Genomic DNA, 24209 nt, shown 5'->3' with positions numbered 1-24209 from the left:
TTTTTGCTGTATGGGGGGTTGTACCAGATGATGTCGTTTCGTTTTCTGTTCTTTTTTGGCTGGTTTCCTGGCGTGGGTTCATAGGTGAGGGTGAAATTGTATCCGCTTTCATCAAGGGCTTTTTGGTACGTGGGGGTTGCTTGGTCAAATTCAGCTTTGCTAGATGACAGCATCGATAGCCTTTTATTAATTCCGGTAGGTATTCTTTTCGTGGTGGTGGGTGGGTGGTTGCTGTCATGGTGCACGTATTGGAGTGTTGTGTTGGGTTTCGTGAATGGTTGGTAGCTGTTATTTCTCAGGTTGAAAGTGACGTCAAGGAAGTTGACGGTTTGCTTGTTGGCTTCAATCGTGATCCGTAGGCCGTTCTCTTTGAAAATTTGGCATATGCGCTTCTTGGTATTCTCGCTGCTCCTTGGCGAGGCGCGACACACTGCCAGTCCGTCATCACGGTAAATACCAAGGTATCGAGCACTATATTTTGGATAACCTTATTAAGACATATACTCCGCTCCAAATTGACATTTGTTGAGCACTGTACGACGATCAGAAATGGAAAAATTCAACATCGACTACTCCACGAAGAACATTCCCATACCCGCGCAGAATGACTACAAGCTAAGGCTCATAGAAAAGACGGAACACTTCCTAAGAAGGATGCGGTGGAAAGCACATTTTTTCCTCCACCCTGAAACAAAAGGAACGCAAAAGAAAACTTACGGATTCAAATCTACCCAGAACCCACCCACAGTTGAGGAACTAAAGGATTTTGAGAACGACATGCTCAAAATGATACAATCAGTCAAATTCAAGCCAATCCGCAACCCACTCCTCACCAAGCTGAAAAATGACAAGGAGCGCATCAAGAAAGTAAACAACCTCATCATAGCTGCCGATAAAACCACAAACTTCTACAGAATGGACATACCAGAACATCACACCTTACTGGACAGAAGCATCACCAAATCATACAAAAAAGCACAACCCAACACCTTACAGAACATCCACCTGGAAAATAAAAGGATCGCGGCTGAACTGGACATTGAGGACAGGGTGGACGCCACAGCCAACAAGGAAGCCTTCATCACATTGAAGGACCACAAACCCAACTTCGCAAATAACCCAACATGCCGACTAATAAACCCAACTAAATCTGAAATAGGAAAAATCAGCAAAATAATCCTGGACAGAGTCAACACAAAAATCAAGGACAAAACACCACTCAATCAATGGAGACATACAGCAGCAGTAATCAAATGGTTCAACAACATCCAAGACAAACAACAGCACAACTTTATCTCCTTTGATATCGAAGAATTTTACCCTTCCATCACGCAAGACCTACTGACTCAAGCACTATACTTCGCCTCAGACTACGACTCAATCACAGGCAACGAAAGAAACATCATCATCCACGCAAAAAACTCCATTCTCATCCACAACAGTACACCATGGCAAAAAAAGAACAATGCAACATTTGACGTCACTATGGGAAGTTTTGACGGAGCAGAAACGTGTGAACTCGTTGGGAGTTTCCTCCTCTCCCAGCTCGCTAGCCTCAATCTGAACCTTGGTATTTACCGTGATGACGGACTGGCAGTGTGTCGCGCCTCGCCAAGGAGCAGCGAGAATACCAAGAAGCACATATGCCAAATTTTCAAAGAGAACGGCCTACGGATCACGATTGAAGCCAACAAGCAAACCGTCAACTTCCTTGACGTCACTTTCAACCTGAGAAATAACAGCTACCAACCATTCACGAAACCCAACACAACACTCCAATACGTGCACCATGACAGCAACCACCCACCCACCACCACGAAAAGAATACCTACCGGAATTAATAAAAGGCTATCGATGCTGTCATCTAGCGAAGCTGAATTTGACCAAGCAACCCCCCCGTACCAAAAAGCCCTTGATGAAAGCGGATACAATTTCACCCTCACCTATGAACCCACGCCAGGAAACCAGCCAAAAAAGAACAGAAAACGAAACGACATCATCTGGTACAACCCCCCATACAGCAAAAACGTCTCAACTAACATTGGACACAAATTCCTCAATCTGATTGACAAACACTTTCCCAAAGACAACACCCTAAGAAAAGTATTCAACAAGAACAACATTAAATTGAGCTACAGCTGTATGAACAATATACGACAAATTATCTCAAACCACAACAAAACAATTGCAAATGAGCCGTCGGCCCCCAGACAGAGCGACTCCAAAACCAACAAAGACTGCAACTGTCGAAAGAAACCTGATTGCCCTCTCAACGGAGGGTGCTTACAAACATCAGTTGTCTACCAATCTAAGGTAACACGCAAGGACATTAACACATCCGACACATATGTAGGATTAACCGAGGGGGAGTTCAAAACCAGATGGAACAATCACAAGGCTTCTTTCAGGAACCAAAACCTGCGGAATACCACAGAACTCAGCAAACACATTTGGGACCTCAAAGACAATAATGTTGAATATTCAATAACATGGCAAATTCTTGCATCCAGCACACCTTACAATAGTGGTAATAAAAGATGCAACCTATGCTTGAAAGAGAAACTGTTTATTATTTACCGTCCAGACCTGTCATCCCTCAACAAGCGCAGCGAAATTGTAACAGCATGCCGCCACAGACGGAAACACCTCCTAGGTAACACATGAGCCAATCACCACGCCCCTACGCCAGCCTGTACCCACCCACTCTGTGCCCTATATAAACCATGGTATGTGAATGCTCCCATTAAAATCTCCTGATGATTGAGGGAACCCCCCCTCATGAAACAGGCCTGTAGAGATGAAATAGTCTTGTGATTTTTTTCCCACACATACATATATTGCGCTCTACTACGGTATCGAGCACAATTTTTTGGATAACCTTATTAAGACATATATATATATATATATATATATATATATATATATATATATATATATATTTGACTAGCATTGTTATATATATATATATATATATATATTTCTACCGTTTGTCAAGGGACAAAATGGATGGATGGATAGATGCATTCTGTTTTTATTTACCATTTACCCAACGTGCCAACTTCACCACTTTTGGGTTTTGTAACTTTTTTTCTCATCAGAATACTTGACAATGACTTTATACTTGTAAATGTTTTTTTTTCCCTCACAACTGTCAAAGGTTATTCTGGTATTATTTGGACTTCTTTCTTTGACTCGACTCCTTCTAGACACCATGAATGAGCACAAATATGAGTGGTCCTACCACATGATTGAGTGCTTAGCCTCACCACTGTGTATGCGCAGGTGTTCTTTCAGGTGATGTTTGTACTTGAAGGCTTTCCCACATTGCACACATTTGAATTTCCTGCTCTCCATGGCCTGTTCCAAGGTGATGGCGCTCTACAAGGTGATCAATACAATCCATCAATTTGAAAATATATTCTTTTGTGTGTCACCCACCTTGTCCTGCACCTGGTGGTGAAGTGCCAGGTGCTGCTCCAGTTGCGCTCTGTAGGGGGCAGTGTACCCACAGAACGGACACACCATGTGGGCCCGGTCCCTCTCTTGACAGTGTTTGATGTGGTCCCTCAGAGAAGGGCCGTGCTGGTACGTCCTGTGGCAGAACGGACAGGCCTGCTGCCTCCTTCTGCCATCTGGACAACGACAATGCATCAAAAGGGGACATTTTTGAAGGACAAAAAAAAATAAATGGCGGTGTACCTGCCCCCTCGGGCGAGCGATGACGAGCGCCCGGGGACCACATGGCGGGCGGCAGCTCCTCGTGCACGCTGGACGCCCCGTTGTGGCTGAGGTGGTCCGGGAGACCGGCTGAGGCGGAGGTCTTGCTCAGTTTGGCCAGGAAGTCAAAGTGAGTGAAGTCCTCGAAGTCCACTCGGGAGTCTGAACTTGGATCTAAAGCGTTCAAATACAAAAGCAAAGTCCCAATGACAAAAAGTGCTGAGTCATACAATTCCAATACTTGGATTTAAGCTTTAATGTTAGTGGAATAATGAAGTAATAATAAAGTACCTCAATTTACCAGGATTTTTAGACACCGGTTTTTTGTTATGCTTTAAGTTTGAGTTTGAGTTTATTTGGAACATGCATGCATACAACATGATACATCACACATGCATGCATACAACATGATACATCGCACATGCATGCATACAACATGATGCATCACACATGCATGCATACAACATGATGCATCACACATGCATGCATACAACATGATGCATCACACATGCATGAATACAACATGACGCATCACACATGCATGAATACAACATGACGTATCACACATGCATGCATACAACATGATGCATCACACATGCATGAATACAACATGATGCATCACACATGCATGAATACAACATGATGCAACACACATGCATGCATACAACATGATGCATCACACATGCATGCATACAACATGATGCATCACACATGCATGCATACAACATGATACATCACACATGCCATCTTAGATGATCTCGGGCCCAGAGAAGCCGGCGGCGTTTCTGGATGTTGTTGATAAATGGCTTTCGCTTTGCATAGTAGAGCTTTAACTTGCACTTACAGATGTAGCAACAAACTGTATTTAGTGTCAGTGGTTTTCTGAAGTGTTCCTGAGCCCATGTGGTGATATCCTTTAGAGATTGATGTCGGTTTTTGATACAGTGCCGTCTGAGGAATCGAAGGTCACGTTCATTCAATGTTGGTTTCCGGCCATGCCGCTTACGTGGAGTGATTTCTCCAGATTCTCTGAACCTTTTGATGATATTATGGACCGTAGATGTTGAAATCCCTAAATTTCTTGCAATTGCACTTTGAGAAACGTTGTTCTTAAACTGTTTGACTATTTGCTCACGCAGTTGTGGACAAAGGGGTGTACCTCGCCACATCCTTTCTGTGAAAGGCTGAGCATTTTTTGAGAAGCTGTTTTTATACCCAATCATGGCACCCACCTGTTCCCAATTAGCCTGCACACCTGTGGGATGTTACAAATAAGTGTTTGATGAGCATTCCTCAACTTTATCAGTATTTATTGCCACCTTTCACAACTTCTTTGTCACGTGTTGCTGGCATCAAATTCTAAAGTTAATGATTATTTGCAAAAAAAAAAAAAAGTTTATCAGTTTGAACATCAAATATGTTGTCTTTGTACCCATGTCTTTGAATATGGGTTGAAAAGGATTTGCAAATCATTGTATTCCGTTTATATTTACATCCAACACAATTTCCCAACTCATATGGAAACGGGGTTTGTAAATAAACGCGAGCAAAAGTCAGCTAACAATGGAGCTCGTGGGATTTGCTCTATTCCGCCTATAAAACACTCTACAAAACATCCAGAACCCTCCATCAAGGGTATATGTAATGTAGTAACAAACAAAATAATAATATCATATAATATTTACATATTTTGCTCATTTTAAGCATTTGTTTCACAGACGCATCACAATGTTCGCTTTTCCCCTTCAACAACTGCAACACTACTGCTCATTGTAGACTTCTCGAGAGTCAACAAAGACTACTTTGGGACAAAAATGATCCAGAACCTTATATTTTTGAGCCTGAATATAAGGAGGATGATCGACAAGTTTTAGAAGCCGTGTGCTAAATAGATACAGCTTTAGTGAAACACTGAGCATCATGTAGCAGTTTTGCAAAGTACTAAACAAGATGAACAAACTACGAACATAATTTAACAATCACTTACTGTACAATGTCTGCTCTCACTGAGATGCCGACTGATGGGATGATTATATCTTACATGAAGAATGAACCTAATCCTCAAGCAGGTTAAAAAAACGTGTCTCTCTGGCCATCTTCGGGTCTAAACTGAACGTCAAAGTTACATCCTTCTACTAATCTAATAATCTAGAATTAACTTTTACAAACTCAGAGGCGATGCAGCAGCTCACCGGCTCAATATGTCAATATAAAAGCATAAGGTAGTTAGATCTCTGTGATCACTGCGCCACTATAAACTGTTTGTTTGCGTTAGCACTAGAGATGTCTGATAATATCGGTCGATAAATGCGTTACAATGTAATATCGGAAATTATCGGTATCGTTTTTTTTTATCATCGGTATCGTTTTTTTGGGTTTTTTTTTTTTTGTAAATCATTAAATCAACATAAAAAACACAAGATACACACTTCTTTCTGTAATTAATATTCTGGTTCCTACATCACATATCAATATATCAATACAGTCTGCAAGGGATACAGTCCGTAAGCACACATGATTGTGCGTGCTGCTGGTCCACTAATAGTATTAACCTTTAACAGTTAATTTTACTCATTTTCATTAATTACTAGTTTGTGTGTAACTGTTTTTATATTGTCTTACTTTCTTTTTTATTCAAGAAAATGTTTTTAATTTATCTATCTTATTTTATTATTATTTTTTAAAAGTACCTTATCTTCACTATACCTGGTTGTCCAAATTAGACATAATAATGTGTTGATTCCACGACTCCATATATCGGTTCATGTCGGTATCGGTTGATATCGGTATCGGTAATTAAAGAGTTGGACAATATCGGAATATCGGATATCGGCAAAAAGCCATTATCAGACATCCCTAGTTAGCGCTTATAATAGCAATATTGTAATATTAATTTAATACTAAGGTCATGCCATGAAGAATTAGTTTTTAGGGCTTTATGTAATCCAATTGTTACCAACATTATACTATACATTTTATGAATTAGAAACCAAAACAAAAACACGTGTTCTTGTCTTAGATAAGGTTTGTAAATGATAGGCAACATTCCCCTGAAAAGTGCAGTTCCCCTTTAATAATAAATGTCATTGTTTTATCGTTAATGTTTTATTGTTTATAAGGATTGTGAACGAGAAAATTCCAAAAAAGTGCAGTTCCCTTTATGTTCGAGTTTTTGCATCTTATTAACTAAGGATGTCCGATAATATCGGACTGCCGATATTATCGGGCGATAAATGCATTAAAATGTAATATCGGAAATTATCGGTATCGGTTTCAAAAAGTTAAATTTATGACTTTTTAAAACGCTGTTGTGTACACGGACGTAGGGAGAAGTACAGAGCGGCAATAAACCTTAAAGGCATTGCCTTTGCGTGCCGGCCCAGTCACATAATATCTACGGCTTTTCACACACACGAGTGAATGCAAGCATACTTGGTCAACAGCCATACAGGTCACACTGAGGGTGGCCGTATAAACAACTTTAACACTGTTACAAATATGCGCCACACTGTGAACCCACACCAAACAAGAATGACAAACACATTTCGGGAGAACATCCGCACCGTAACATAACATAAACACAAGAGAACAAATACCCAGAACCCCTTGCAGCACTAACTCTTCCGGGATGCTACAATATACACCCCCCGCTACCCCCTACCCTGAACCCCCCCCCCCCCCCTCCCCAACCCCGCCCACCTCAACCTCCTCATGCTCTCTCAGGGAGAGCATGTCCAAAATTCCAAGTTTTGAGGCATTTTAGAAAAAAGAATGCACTTTGTGACTTCAATAATAAATATGGCAGTGCCATGTTGGTACTTTTTTCCATAACTTGAGTTGATTTATTTAGGAAAACCTTGTTACATTGTTTAATGCATCCAGCGGGGCATCACAACAAAATTAGGCATAATAATGTGTTAATTCCACGACTGTATATATCAGTATCGGTTGATATCGGAATCGGTAATTAAGAGTGGACAATATCGGAATATCGGATATCGGCAAAAAAGCCATTATCGGACATCTCTATTATTAACCCATTTTTGCACTTGTATGGCAGTCAAGAATGCCCCTTATAGTTAATACAGATTCCCTTATGGTGACGGTTTGACCTGATTTTGACAGATTTTTAAATTTTTCTTATTTTGACTTTGACGACTGTATGACAGTTGGGATGCAGATCTTTACGCGTTCTGTCCATTTTTTTAATTGTGTGTTTTGCCCTATGTTTCTGAGTTGTTGCTGTTTCCATGGTGTGGGGCATCATACTGGATCAGTGGTGTCAAACTCAAGGCCCGGGGGCCAGATCTGGCCCGCCACATCATTTTATGTGGCCCACAAAGGCCTGGAAATAATATGTGTCAATAAAGTTTTAGAGAAAAAAATAAAAAAATCGTAGAAGAGAGAGCGTGTGACATGTTTAATGACGTTTAGAAAGTCAGACAGATGCATGTTGAAGTCCTTGGGAGCGGTGACATGCAGACTGAGGACAAAACCACAGCCGTTGGAGCAACGGCGCCTCCTATCTTCACCTCCAGCTTCGCTTTCAGCCACTTTGAGGAGGATTTTTCAAATGTTTGCAGATGTTGGCAAATTTGAAACTGCGTTTTTTTATGTGGCCGGGGGACGAGTTTGTGCGGTGGAGCGTTGTAAAAACTCCGCTTTGCCTTTCTTCGCTGGGCACAGCCAAAATCACACGAGCGGCCGGGCTAAGTGGCTGTTAAGTCGGCGGCCTGCGTGACGCTTTCATCTGGGCGCCATGAGAGAAGGGAAAGGCCTCGCAGCGTCACCTCTTTGATGCGTGCAAATATAGTGACAGGGCTGTGGGACTTTGTCCTGCTCGTTCACATGCAGCACAGCAACCACTGCCAAACACACCGCTCGATGGCACTGTCTCCTCTACAGCCCTTTATACTTAATACAGAGGAGTATTAGTCAGCATCAGGCCTCAAATTTGAACTCTTTAAGGTCAAGGCAAGTGTTGCCTTAAAGGAGGGCTCATATCTTAGGGCACCAAGGCAAGTTAGAAGGGCACCAAGGCAAGCGTTATTTTCTTTCGAAGCAAGAGATTATATATATATATGCGTATATATATATTAGGGGTGTAACGGTACACAAAAAAGTTTGGTTCGGTACGTACCTCGGTTTAGAGGTCACGGTTCGGTTCATTTTTGGTACAGTAAGAAAACAACAAAATATACATTTTTTGGTTATTTATTTACCAAATTTGTAAACAATGGCTTTATCCTTTTAACATTGGGAACACTATAATAATTCTGCCCACGTTAATCAACATTAAACTGCCCCAAGTTGTTGCTCAGATTAAATAAAATGACTCATCATGCTTAATTTATTACAGCATTTGGGAAGCCTGTAGTTGATTTTTATTATGTAAATGTTATATTTTTATTAACATGTGATAGCAGGGACCCTGCCATTCAAAACTGGGCTGCTCCATTACTAATGATTACACACACACACACACACACACACACACACACACACACACACACACACACACACACACACACACCGCAAAATGAGCTAACGTTACGCTAAAAGCTAATTAGCCTTCACCTCAAGCCAGAACTGCAAGCGAGCTGAGCTGCAGTTTGTTCCTAGAACGTCAACGGGCTCATAGTGATGTTACTGGAAATAATATTTGGGAGGTCTTTATTATAATTTGGGGAGAGTCCGCAGCCTGATGCTTACCTGCTAAACACCTATCTGCTAACCCCACCGCAGAAGCACTGACGACATGCGCTCTGAATACGCACTGCTGATTGGCTGTTATCGCTCTGAATACGCACTGCTGATTGGCTGTTACCGCTAAGGTTGTAACCAATCAGATGGTTGTGTGGGTGGTACAATGCTGGGTGCTGTGTAGGAGACAGAGGCAGAAGGAAGCGGAGCAGCTTGTTAAGACTTTAGCTTAGGCGGCTACTTAATATGTTCATGTGGAGACTCGTTTGGTACACCTCCGAACCGAACCGGAACCCCCGTACCGAAACGGTTCAATTAAGTACTGTTACACCCCTAATATATATATATTAGCCCTCATGGGGCCCGGCCGGGCGCAGCCCGAAGAGGCAACGTGGGTCACTCCTCCAATGGGCTCACTACTCATGGGAGGGGCCATAGAGGTCGGGTGCATTGTGAGCTGGGCGGCAGCCGAAGGCAGGGCACTTGGCGGTCCGATCCTCGGCTACATAAGCTAGCTCTTGGGACGTGGAACGTCACCTCGCTGGGGGGGAAGGAGCCTGAGCTAGTGCGCGAGGTAGAGAAGTACCGGCTAGATATAGTTGGACTCACCTCGACGCACAGCAAGGGCTCTGGAACCAGTTCTCTCGAGAGGGGTTGGACTCTCTTCCACACTGGCGTTGCACACGGTGGTAAGGCCCCGGGGGTGGATGAGATCCGCCCGGAGTTCCTTAAGGCTCTGGATGCTGTGGGGCTGTCTTGGTTGACAAGACTCTGCAGTATCGCGTGGACATCGGGGGAAGTACCTCTGGATTGGCAGACCGGGGTGGTGGTTCCTCTCTTTAAGAAGGGGAACCGGAGGGTGTGTTCCAACTATCGTGGGATCACACTCCTCAGCCTTACCGGTCAGGTTTATTCAGGTGTACTGGAGAGGAGGCTACGCCGGATAGTCGAACCTCGGATTCAAGAGGAACAGTGTGGTTTTCGTCCTGGTCGTGGAACTGTGGACCAGCTCTATACTCTCGGCAGGGTCCTTGAGGGTGCATGGGAGTTTGCCCAACCAGTCTACATGTGCTTTGTGGACTTGGAGAAGGCATTTGACCGTGTCCCTTGGGAGGTCCTGTGGGGAGTGCTCAGAGAGTACGGGGTATCGGACTGTCTGATTGTGGCTGTCCGCTCCCTGTACGATCAGTGTCAGAGCTTGGTCCGCATTGCCGGCAGTAGGTCCAACCCTCACGTTTCCAGTGAGGGTTGGACTCCGCCAAGGCTGCCCTTTGTCACCGATTCTGTTCATAACTTTTATGGACAGAATTTCTAGGCGCAGTCAAGGCGTTGAGGGGATCCGGTTTGGTGGCTGCAGGATTAGGTCTCTGCTTTTTGCGGATGATGTGGTCCTGATGGCTTCATCTGGCCAGGATCTTCAGCTCTCGCTGGATCGGTTCGCAGCCGAGTGTGAAGTGACTGGGATGAGAATCAGCACCTCCAAGTCCGAGTCCATGGTTCTCGCCCGGAAAAGGGTGGAGTGCCATCTCCGGGTTGGGGAGGAGACCCTGCCCCAAGTGGAGGAGTTCAAGTACCTAGGAGTCTTGTTCACGAGTGGGGGAAGAGTGGATCGTGAGATCGACAGGCGGATCGGTGCGGCATCTTCAGTAATGCGGACGCTGTATCGATCCGTTGTGGTGAAGAAGGAGCTGAGCCGGAAGCCAAAGCTCTCAATTTACCAGCCGATCTACGTTCCCATCCTCACCTATGGTCATGAGCTTTGGGTTATGACCGAAAGGACAAGATCACGGGTACAAGCGGCCGAAATGAGTTTCCTCCGCCGGGTGGCGGGGCTCTCCCTTAGAGATAGGGTGAGAAGCTCTGTCATCCGGGGGGAGCTCAAAGTAGAGCCGCTGCTCCTCCACATCGAGAGGAGCCAGATGAGGTGGTTCGGGCATCTGGTCAGGATGCCACCCAAGCGCCTCCCTAGGGAGGTGTTTAGGGCAGGTCAAACCGGTAGGAGGCCACGGGGAAGACCCAGGACACGTTGGGAAGACTATGTCTCCCGGCTGGCCTGGGAACGCCTCGGGATCCCCCGGGAGGAGCTGGACGAAGTGGCTGGGGAGAGGAAAGTCTGGGCTTCCCTGCTTAGGCTGCTGCCCCCGCGACCCGACCTCGGATAAGCGGAAGAAGATGGATGGATGGATATATATATATTCAGCACCCCCCACGCCCCTGAACGGGACAAGCGGTAGAAAATAGATGGATGGATAATAGTGTTCATGTATGAGATCTAGGGCTGCCAATTATGGCCAAAGTAACAATTAAGATTATTGTTATCCATCCATCTATCCATCCATCCATCCATTTTCTACCGCTTATTCCCTTTGGGGTCGCGGGGGGCGCTGGAGCCTACCTCAGCTTCAATCGGGCGGAAGGCGGGGTACACCCTGGACAAGTCGCTACCTCATCGCAGGGCCAAGATTATTGTTATCAATATTGAAATCCTGATTAGTGATTGTTAGGTAAAGCAGTGTTGGGGTGTGAACGTAATACCATCATGTCATTTGTAATGTCTAATAAAAAGACTATAGATAAACGTTATCCGTATATTTATAGACAAATATTAGGTTTTTTTATTCTTTAATAACATCAACTTGTCAACTTTTTGTCATTACATGATGCCTTTATCTCTATTTTTGCATTTTGATAGAGAGTGTTTTGTTTTTTTTAATTATGTACATCATGTAGATGATGTATCGGGACAGATACATTATGAGTTTGAGCAGAAATATGTTGTATAGTAATTAACTATACACAATAACACATTAACAAAATGATGTGTCACATGAATGATTTTTGAAGTGACATGAAAAAAACACAATGAATGTAAAAAAAAACATGTTTACTTTTTGATATCAAAATAAAACACAAATAAGTTTGGCTAATGAAGATGAAGTCTAATAAACAAGCTTTGTTCTTCTCCAACGCCTCCCTAGTGGTTCAGTAAAACAGTTTGGCCAACAACAAAAATAGACCCCGCAGTGATCCCTCTCACATCGAATAAACAATCTTCACAGCCTGCGTTCAATTCGATGAGATGACAAAACATTTTAGCCAGTATTGATGTTATTGGAACACTGATACAGTTTGCAGTTAAATAAAGGAGGAGTGAACATCCCAGTAAACAAAGTAAAGACTTTATAAAGAAGTTGTGACAACGTTCACGACACATCGCCTGCTGCAAAACATCAAATAGTTTTCTCCTTCGCTGTTTACTTTTAGTGTGGGGACAAGTGTCTCCAATATTGTCCACACCTGTCTCCATCTAAACACAGCATTGAGCTCTTATACGCACGGCAGGAAGCGAGGGAAAATGACGTTAAACCAAGCGCTTGGCTTCGTTTACTCCGAGAAATCTCCGCCATGATTATCAAGCCGAACACCGCTAGTGCACATGCGCCTGACTTTGTGTTGCCGAAATTACCATTAATAAATGACGTTTTTTCGGTCCTTAAAAAATTAAACGGTATTAGTAACCGTCGGGAATTATCGCAAAATATCATTATACCGTTTACTGTTACATCTTTTGTACTAAATTAACAAGTAAAAAGTCAATGGCGGTCACGGCATGTTCTTGCCGCAAATGTTGGGAAATTTTTGGGGCATTACGGCAAATGACGAGGGCGGTCGAGGCAAATGCCGCGGTAAAATTCGAGCGCTGCAGCATTTAACAAATGAAGTAGCAATTTACAAAAAATGTCTAAATATTATGAGAGAAAATGTGCAGCACAGTTAAGATAAAGACTGTTGAGGACAAAGTCCCAATTATAGAAAACACAGATTGCAGGGGAAAAAATGGTCATGGTCATATTTTGAGCAAACTGAAAAAAACTCTCAATTGACAAAAATAAAAGTCGTAATGGACAAAATTTATGTCAACATTTTGACCCTCAATTGTCATTTTTACAAGATAACGTGACAACGTTTTGCTTAAAATAATTTAATGGTTGAAATATTACTTATTTTGTTGAAAAAGACATATTTACAGTCAAAATATTAAGACTTTTACTGACAAAATACTACTTTATTCTCATCATTTTAAATAATTCTAATAATATTATCATTTTTAAAAACACACAACTTCATCCTGCCAATGAACTCATAAAGTCTGCTAAAAAAAACAACTAAAAAAACCAAACAAACAAAAAAAAAACGACCTGGACGAATTAAAATATTCACAATTGTCTTTTATCTCGATGTGATATGGATGTTTTCTATTTTGCTTTTTTCTAATCGACATTTTTCTTCAAAAACTCGATTAATTAAAAAAGGTTACAATTGTACTTTTTTCCGGTCAAGAACTTGATTCTCACAACATAATGATGGCTTTTTTAAAGGGGATCTTTTATGCAGAACCAACTTTTCTTAACTATTGGAACTTGTTTTTGTGTATTTGGGATCTGCATGAGTCCCGAAACCAAACCGTGGAGGCATGACGGAGATATTTATAAAACAATCGAAAAAACTAACCACTTGAAATTTGCCCAATTTGTGATGTTTTTCCCACTATAAATAAAGTTGATTTGATTTGATTTGATTGGTAACGCCAGCGGATTATCCATATATGGTACGGTTTTACCCCAGAACAATTGCGTGAGTCCGCCATTGTAGTCTGACATTGTTCTTTCTTTTTCTCTATCCTCTCACATGCATATGCATCTTCTGCTGTTGCCATTTCTAATACATATGTATGTATACATGTACATATATATCAGGGATATTCAACTACATAATGAAGAGGGCCGCAGGTTTAAGAGCCCAAGGGCTCAGGGGCCGGATATCGAAATGTGGATGTTTTGTCTGGTTATATTCCTTTGAGACTGCTCTGTTCTGTTTCACATATAGAAATTACACAACATTCACACACCAAACATTGTATGTGACTCATCACTATTAGCGTTGTTTCCCTGCTTTTCAGGGGATTTATTTTCTTAATGAACTTCAAGAGGTAGTCACCTGACATGGTTTTCACTTCACAGGTGTGCTTGAAGCGCATGGAGAGAATGCCGAGAGTGTGCAAAGCAGTAATCAGAGCAAAGGGTGGCTATTTTGAAGAAACTAGAATACAAAACATGTTTTCAGTTATTTCACCATTTGTTGTTAAGTACATAACTCCACATTGATAGTTTTGATGTGACAATCTACAATGTAAATAGTCATGAAAATAAAGAAAACATTGCGTTGAATGAGAAGGTGTGTCTAAATTTTTGGCCTGTACTGTATATATATATATATATATATATATATATATATATATATATATATATATATATATATATATATATATATATATATATATATATATATATCAGTGTTTCCCACAGGACAGGCATCTATTTGTGGTGGTGTGGTCGGGGGGCAGGGGGTGGCGGCGGCGGCAGCGCTGATGACCAAGAAGAACGCGGAGTTGGAATATAATTACAACATTTTATGTACATATTTATATACAGATTTGAACAATTAGTGATTCACTGAAATATATTTATTAATTGTGGTTCTTACAAAAAATATATCTTATAAAATATAAAAGCTAAAATGTCTCTTAAAGCTCTGCCCCTTTAATTAGTGAATACTAAATAATTTAACTTTAGCCTACTACTACAACCATATTATTTACCAGCAACATGAAGTGAAACAGAGGCAGAGGTGTCCTGCCACAGTCAGTCAACCTCCTCCTCCTCCTCCTGCTGCTGCTGAACAGGTCGCACCTGTGGTTCGGACTGTAGGCCTACCTCCTCTCCAAGTCGAGCCCTTTTCGGCTGTTGAAAATATTTTTCTATACTCATCTGTGTGAAGGAGTGAACATCCAACATTAGAATTTATTACTAACGAGCAGAAGCGCTCTATGTACAGTGCCATCTAACCTTAAGCGGCAGCAGCTCAACACATGCAGGGTTCAACGTTAAGGTTTTTTTCTACTTGCCTGACTTCTCAAATCTACTTGCCCCAATATTTTTACTTGTCCTGCCTAGGTTTTTTTCTGGCTGTGTAGTGCTCATGGCTTATATCTTACTAAAATTCTTCCAGTTGACTATTTACAACACTACACAGTAAATAAATAAATAATGATAAATGGGTTGTACTTGTATAGCGCTTTTCTACCTTCAAGGTACTCAAAGCGCTTTGACACTACTTCCACATTTACCCATTCACACACACATTCACACACTGATGGAGGGAGCTGCCATGCAAGGCGCTAACCAGCACCCATCAGGAGCAAGGGTGAAGTGTCTTGCTCAGGACACAACGGACATGACGAGGTTGGTACTAGGTGGGGATTGAACCAGGGACCCTTGGGTTGCGCACGGCCACTCTCCCACTGCGCCAGTAATTATTATTATTATTATTATTATCTATAATTACATTTAAATGGCATTGCATACATGTAAAATTAAATGTTATTTCACATTATTTGACCAGTAGCAGTTACACCCATCTGAACAGGTCAGCCACCTGTTTAAAGCCCGATCACAGTTGAAATCTTGAAATGAAGGGCCTTTAATGGCCAAAACATTAACCTGGACAACATTTTAACAGCTGGTTGGCTCAGATTTTATTATTTTCATTGCATTCACATGCTGCAGTGGACAGTGGACTATTTAGCTTCAGTCCATGTGTGTTTATTGACAACAGGGCTATAACCTGGACATGTTAGCTCGTCAGTGAAACGCTCGGTGAAATCGCGGATTAACGTTAAATATATGACGAGCCGCGAGCGATGCAGCTATAACCTATCTACCTATAACACCTGTAAAAATGAAGCAATGCTACCACGCTAGCAAGCGTTAGCTAGCCGGCTATGAGCCACCAAGCTGCTAACTATCGCCAAAAGGCACCATTTAAGTTTTTTTCCCCATGGCATCCTGGATCAAGGCTTTCAGCAGCTTTTGGACGTTTGAGGTAGAAACGTAGGAAGCGCCATCATTATGAAAAGTAGCCGGCGAGTATTTTGATCCCGTCCGTCCATCCGTCCCTCTTCTTCTTCTTCTTCTGGCCCACCAGGTGAATTAAGTGCTATTGGTGGAGTTACAATGCAGAGTAGGCTACCGCCACCTACTGCACCGGAGGTGTAACTACAAGCAACATTCACAGACAGTCCCATTGCTTTTATGAGCGGTCGAGCGAGTCAAAAGCCGAAAAATCCATTTGTGGCGGACGTAATTCTTTCGTGGCGGGCCGCCACAAATAAATGAATGTGTGGGAAACACTGTATATATATATATATATATATATATATATATATATATATATATATATATATATATATATATATATATAGTCAAGGTTTCTGTGGTTTATCCGTTATACAGTGCTCAATACCCGGGGAAAAGCGGAATATACGTTAGGTCAAGAAAAAACACAGAGGCTATATCATCCCTATAAGCCTGTTTCCCAGGTTGGGAAACCTGAGAAACAGGCTTGTAGGGATGATATAGGCTCTGTGTTTTTTCCTGACCTAACGTATATATATATATATATATATATATATATATATATATATATATATATATAAATATATATATATATATATATATATATATATATATACATATATACATATAAAATGTAATTTACTGTTTTTGTTAATAAGATGTTTTAATAGCAATGTTATTATCATGTTATTATTCATCGTCATAAAAATGTTTCTGGCAATGCGTAGACGTTGTACTCCTTTGTGTGGTTTAATTGTCATATGTGTAGCAATAAAGTTTCCTTGTCTGACTTCTTGTCATTGCTGATTCCAATGAATTCTGCCTGGCGACAAGTGAGTCACAGAATGGCATGTAATTCTACTGATGTAGTCTACACGTATGGTGCGATGTTGTAAAAATTAGTTTTTCTTCACTTGGTCGTCCGCCTCGCCAGCTGCAGCGGCGTTCTACTCGCCGCTGCCACCCGACTCGTCCCCGGGGGATTCGGGGACACTTCGGCCGACGACCCACCACCAGTTCACCCCTCCACCCTCCCTTGACTTTTGATCTCTGTGTTCTTGTGGTTCCAGTTATAGGACATCTGTAATCTGTCCATACTGTCAAGGAGCATGCACACTCATCTGTGCGCTCTAATGAGCGCACCTTCCAGAGCCCACTTCCAGAGCGCACTTCCAGGAGCACGCCAGGCGCACGCCAGGCGCGTGTCAATCCTGCTGCAGCAAACGGCTGCAATCAATAACCACCAATCAGCGCACTTGGTGCTGATCAGAGGACCGCCTTCATAAGCCTGCTTCATAAGCCTGCACAACCCGCTATCCCGCGCCAGAACGTAGCTACCTGTCCTGTACAGTAACCTGTCTAGCTCTATGATATACTCTCTCTCTCTGTTTCTCCCTCGTCGTGTTTGATTGATCCCCCTTGTCGTATCTTGCAGCAACCCTTCGTTCCCGCGTGACGAGCTGTGTGTCTCGTCTCCCCCTGTGTTCCCCTCTGGTTCTCTGGCTGCCTCTTGGATCTCGACCTCCCGCCTGGGCACGGACCTTTTTGACGCTTCTCTATCGCCCCCAACTTCCTGCTTGTCTCTCGGATCTACGAGCCTGCCCTGCCCCCTTTTGGACTTGCCTCTCGCTCAACACTCCGGTAACACTCTACAGCTAATCTCCACACATAGTCTCACATACACACACTATTTGGATTCGTCACACTCCGTTTCCCTTGTTTATTCATATTATTATTTGTTATTTATATATATATATATATATATATATATATGTATGTATAGTGTATGTATATAAATAAATCTAGAGCCAAACGACATCACTCACTGTTTGTGCCGCCTCCTTCCATCTGTACGCAACATTTTTTCTATTAAAAAAAATAGTGGTTGTATCTGAAAAAGCAGGGGAGAATACTGCAGCCTTGTGATATGTAAGCTTACAGTTCATCTGGATTAGTTTTCGCCTCATCCCTCACTTCAAGCGTGAGTGAAGAATGTATGAAGAATGGCGTTTAGGCGACCCAATAAATCCAAAAGAGAAAGAGATGATACAGTACTATTTGTTCAAAGATGCTACCTGCTGGTTGTTTGAGCACACTGTAACTAGTCCTGGGTAAATGACCAAACCCCACTCCCTGATGCTTCAGTCACACGCAGGATTCTTACAGGAATGAGGCAAAAATGCATCAAGAGCCATTGTACCTACCACTAATCTTGTTTCTCATAAAAAGTCCACTGTGGTATTTATGTGTGAGAGTTTGCGACGCAGCACTATTTTACGTACAAGCGCCCACATGTGCGGTTCCTGGCCTCCATACAAGTTAGATTTATTGTCAACTTCCAGTGATTTATTGTCAACTTACAGTGCATCCTCACTGATCCCTGCTCCTCCTCCCTGTCGCCGCCAGAGGCCACGCCACCGCCGTCGTCTGTGGCCTCCACTTCCTGCTCCACCTGGGCCCAGAATTTCCTGCCGCCGCTGCCCGGACTGAGGCCAGGCGTCTGCACGGAGAGGGCGGGGCTGTCGGGCTCCTCCGTGCCCTCGCTGGGAGTCTGGCTGGTCTTGCCCAGGCTCTCCTGGTAGTCCTGGGACTCCAGGCCCCAGAGACCCACCTCGTCCTCTCCCTCGGACCCCAGTGAGCCTACATGCTCGCCATCCACTGTGGGGAAGAAGCGGGACAGACTTTCATTGCATTGTCATGACAACTTATTATTTAGTGAACACATTCCTAAATGTATATATTATATAATATATATTATTCACATAAAAAAAAAATCCTGCTTGAGGATTAGGGTTAATTCCTTATGTAAACGGGAAGATATAAACATCCCAGTGAGAGAAGACATTGCACAGTAAGTGATTGTTTGATTATGTTCGTAGTTTATCTTGTTTAGTACTTTGCACATTTTTGATTATTGATGTCAACCAAACAGAGCAGAAATGTGTTCATAATTATTTCATTCTATTATATGATATTACATTTTTAAAATGTAAACATTTTTCACACACATTTTCAAAATTACATTTGGGGATTAAGATCTAGAAACATATTTTTTAAATTATTGACAACATTTTGAATGTCAACTAAAAATGGAAGAAAACATGTTCTTTTAAAGCACTTTTAAAGATTTTAAACAGCATCAGGTTGAATTTAGATCATAACAATCTCACAGTGTTGGTTCTGACATTTTTTGATACAGTAGAGTAGATTTTATTAAATATTTTTAATAATTTTGAACTGGTCTCGTTCTCTGTTTTAATGCAAGTATAGACACATGTTTCTCAGGAACACATGAAATAAGGCGTGAGGTTCCCCAAGGATCCATTTCAGGTCCCATTCTTTTAAATCTGCTGCATCCCTGAGCTGCCACCTTAACGTGGTAGAGGTGTTTGCGTGTCCCAATGATCCTAGGAGCTATGTTGTCCGGGGGCTTTATGCCCCCTGGTAGGGTCTCCCAAGACAAACTGGTCCTAGGTGAGGGATCAGACAAAGAGCAGCTCGAAGACCTCTATGAAGAAAACAAGCAAGGAACCCAGATTTCCCTTGCCCGGACGCGGGTCACCGGGGCCCCCCTCTGGAGCCAGGCCCGGAGGTGGGGCACGATGGCGAGCGCCTGGTGGCCGGGCCTGTCCCCATGGGGCCCGGCCGGGCACAGCCCGAAGAGGCAACGTGGGTCCCCCCTCCAATGGGCTCACCACCCATAGCAGGGGTCATAGAGGTCGGGTGCGATGTGAGCTGGGCGGCAGCCGAGGGCAGGGCACTTGGCGGTCCGATCCTCGGCTACAGAAGCTAGCTCTTGGGACGTGGAACGTCACCTCGCTGGGGGGGAAGGAGCCTGAGCTAGTGCGCGAGGTGGAGAAGTTCCGGCTAGATATAGTCGGACTCACTTCGACGCACAGCAAGGGCTCTGGAACCAGTTCTCTCGAGAGGGGCTGGACTCTCTTCCACTCTGGCGTTGCCGGCAGTGAGAGGCGACGGGCTGGGGTGGCAATTCTTGTTGCCCCCCGGCTCAGAGCCTGCACGTTGGAGTTCAACCCGGTGGACGAGAGGGTAGCTTCCCTCCGCCTTCGGGTGGGGGAACGGGTCCTGACTGTGGTTTGCGCTTACGCGCCAAACCGCAGCTCAGAGTACCCACCCTTTTTGGATTCACTCGAGGGAGTACTTGAGAGTGCTCCCCCGGGTGATTCCCTCGTTCTACTGGGGGACTTCAATGCTCATGTTGGCAGCGACAGTGAAACCTGGAGAGGCGTGATTGGGAAGAATGGCTGCCCGGATCTGAACCCGAGCGGTGTTATGTTATTGGACTTTTGTGCCCGTCACAGATTGTCCATAACGAACACCATGTTCAAACATAAGGGTGTCCATATGTGCACTTGGCACCAGGACACCCTAGGCCGCAGTTCCATGATAAACTTTGTAGTTGTGTCATCGGATTTGCGGCCTCATGTTTTGGACACTCGGGTGAAGAGAGGGGCGGAGCTTTCTACCGATCACCACCTGGTGGTGAGTTGGTTGCGATGGTGGGGGAGGATGCCGGACAGACCTGGCAGGCCCAAACGCATTGTGAGGGTTTGCTGGGAACGTCTGGCAGAGTCTCCTGTCAGAGAGAGTTTCAATTCCCACCTCCGGAAGAACTTTGAACATGTCACGAGGGAGGTGCTGGACATTGAGTCCGAATGGACCATGTTCCGCGCCTCTATTGTCGAGGCGGCTGATTGGAGCTGTGGCCGCAAGGTAGTTGGTGCTTGTCGTGGCGGTAATCCTAGAACCCGTTGGTGGACACCGGCGGTGAGGGATGCCGTCAAGCTGAAGAAGGAGTGCTATCGGGTTATTTTGGCTCATAGGACTCCTGAGGCAGCGGACAAGTACCGACAGGCCAAGCGGTGTGCGGCTTCAGCGGTCGCAGAGGCAAAAACTCGGACATGGGAGGAGTTCGGTGAGGCCATGGAAAACGACTTCCGGACGGCTTCGAAGCAATTCTGGACCACCATCCGCCGCCTCAGGAAGGGGAAGCAGTGCACTATCAACACCGTGTATGGCGAGGATGGTGTTCTGCTGACCTCGACTGCGGATGTTGTGGATCGGTGGAGGGAATACTTCGAAGACCTCCTCAATCCCACCAACACGTCTTCCTATGAGGAAGCAGTGCCTGGGGGGTCTGTGGTGGGTTCTCCTATTTCTGGGGCTGAGGTTGCTGAGGTAGTTAAAAAGCTCCTCGGTGGCAAGGCCCCGGGGGTAGATGAGATCCGCCCGGAGTTCCTTAAGGCTCTGGATGCTGTGGGGCTGTCTTGGTTGACAAGACTCTGCAGCATCGCGTGGACATCGGGGGCGGTGCCACTGGATTGGCAGACCGGGGTGGTGGTTCCTCTCTTTAAGAAGGGGAACCGGAGGGTGTGTTCTAACTATCGTGGGATCACACTCCTCAGCCTTCCCGGTAAGGTCTATTCAGGTGTACTGGAGAGGAGGCTACGCCGGATAGTCGAACCTCGGATTCAGGAGGAACAGTGTGGTTTTCGTCCAGGTCGTGGAACTGTGGACCAGCTCTATACTCTCCGCAGGGTCCTTGAGGGTGCATGGGAGTTTGCCCAACCAGTCTACATGTGTTTTGTGGACTTGGAGAAGGCATTCGACCGTGTCCCTCGGGAAGTCCTGTGGGGAGTGCTCAGAGAGTACGGGGTATCGGACTGTCTGATTGTGGCAGTCCGCTCCCTGTATGATCAGTGCCAGAGCTTGGTCCGCATTGCCGGTAGTAAGTCGGACACGTTTCCAGTGAGGGTTGGACTCCGCCAAGGCTGCCCTTTGTCACCGATTCTGTTCATAACTTTTATGGACAGAATTTCTAGGCGCAGTCAAGGCGTTGAGGGGATCTGGTTTGGTGGCTGCAGGATTAGGTCTCTGCTTTTTGCAGATGATGTGGTCCTGATGGCTTCATCTGGCCAGGATCTTCAGCTCTCACTGGATCGGTTCGCAGCTGAGTGTGAAGCGACTGGGATGAGAATCAGCACCTCCAAGTCCAAGTCCATGGTTCTCGCCCAGAAAAGGGTGGAGTGCCATCTCCGGGTTGGGGAGGAGATCTTGCCCCAAGTGGAGGAGTTCAAGTACCTCGGAGTCTTGTTCACGAGTGAGGGAAGAGTGGATCGTGAGATCGACAGGCGGATCGGTGCGGCGTCTTCAGTAATGCGGACACTGTATCGATCCGTTGTGGTGAAGAAGGAGCTGAGCCGGAAGGCAAAGCTCTCAATTTACCGGTCGATCTACGTTCCCATCCTCACCTATGGTCATGAGCTTTGGGTTATGACCGAAAGGACAAGATCACGGGTACAAGCGGCCGAAATGAGTTTCCTCCGCCGGGTGGCGGGGCTCTCCCTTAGAGATAGGGTGAGAAGCTCTGCCATCCGGGAGGAGCTCAAAGTAAAGCCGCTGCTCCTCCACATCGAGAGGAGCCAGATGAGGTGGTTCGGGCATCTGGTCAGGATGCCACCCGAACGCCTCCCTAGGGAGGTGTTTAGGGCACGTCCGACCGGTAGGAGGCCACGGGGAAGACCCAGGACACGTTGGGAAGACTATGTCTCTCGGCTGGCCTGGGAACGCCTCGGGGTCCCACAGGAAGAGCTGGACGAAGTGGCTGGGGAGAGGGAAGTCTGGGCTTCCCTGCTTAGGCTGCTGCCCCCGCGACCCGACCTCGGATAAGCGGAAGAAGATGGATGGATGGATAGATGCATCCCTGAGACGTCATTGCACAGTGACGCTGATGATATACATTGCTGTGTCTCCTGATGACACACATGGTTGGGTCTCCTGATGATACACATTGCTGTGTCTCCTGATGAAACACATTGTTTTGTCTCCTGATGATACACATTGTTGTGTCTCCTGATGATACACATTGTTGTGTCTCCTGATGATACACATTGCTGTGTCTCCTGATGATACACATTGTTGTGTCTCCTGATGACACACATTGTTGTTTCTCCTGATGACACACATTGTTGTGTCTCCTGATGACACACATTGATATGTCTCCTGATGACACACATTGTTGTGTCTCCTAATGACACATATTGTTGTGTCTCCTGATGACACACATTGTTGTGTCTCCTGATGACACACATTGTTGTGTCTCCTGATGATACACAATGTGGTGTCTCCTGATGATACACACTGCTGTGTCTCCTGATGATACACATTGATGTGTCTCCTGATGATACACGCTGTTTTTGTGTCTCCCGATGACACACATTGTTGTGTCTCCTGAAGACACACATTATTGTGTCTCCTGATGACACACATTGTTGTGTCTCCTGATGATACACATTGCTGTGTCTCCTAATGATACACATTGTTGTATACTAATGATACACATTGTTGTCTCCTGATGACACACATTGATGTGTCCTGATGACACACATTGCTGTGTCTCCTGATGACACACATGGTTGTGTCTTCTGATGACACACATTGATGTGTCTCCCGATGACACACATTGTTGTGTCTCCGGATGATACACGTTGTTGTGTCTCCTGATGATACACATTGCTGTGTCTCCTGATGACACACATTGTTGTGTCTCCTAATGACACACATTGCTGTGTCTCCTGATGATACACATTGCTGTGTCTCCTGATGATACACAGTGCTGTGTCTCCTGATGACACACATTGTTGTGTCTCCTGATGACACACATTGTTGTGTCTCCTGATGATACACATTGCCGTGTCTCCTAATGATACACATTGTTGTCTACTAATGATACACATTGTTGTCTCCTGATGACACACATTGATGTGTCCTAATGACACACATTGCTGTGTCTCC

General features: G+C 44.4%; 1 protein-coding gene across 1 annotated transcript in view; it reads right to left on the bottom strand.

Moving 5' to 3' along the window:
* The window catches only part of LOC133577046 (uncharacterized), a 159226-nt gene that overhangs the window by 18819 nt on the left and 116198 nt on the right, over nt 1–24209 (bottom strand). The window contains exons 2-6 of the mRNA XM_072912904.1: nt 18769–19052; nt 16516–16535; nt 3700–3884; nt 3439–3632; nt 3267–3378 (exon numbers count right to left, since the gene is read on the bottom strand). Coding sequence (XP_072769005.1) covers nt 3267–3378; nt 3439–3632; nt 3700–3884; nt 16516–16535; nt 18769–19052 — 795 coding nt within the window. The remainder of the gene's footprint in view (nt 1–3266; nt 3379–3438; nt 3633–3699; nt 3885–16515; nt 16536–18768; nt 19053–24209) is intronic.

Source organism: Nerophis lumbriciformis, linkage group LG03 (genome assembly GCF_033978685.3).
Source record: "Nerophis lumbriciformis linkage group LG03, RoL_Nlum_v2.1, whole genome shotgun sequence".
NCBI classification, from domain to species: domain Eukaryota; kingdom Metazoa; phylum Chordata; class Actinopteri; order Syngnathiformes; family Syngnathidae; genus Nerophis; species Nerophis lumbriciformis.
Note: the sequence above shows the minus strand (reverse complement) of the source record. Positions and strands in the feature narration are given on the sequence as shown.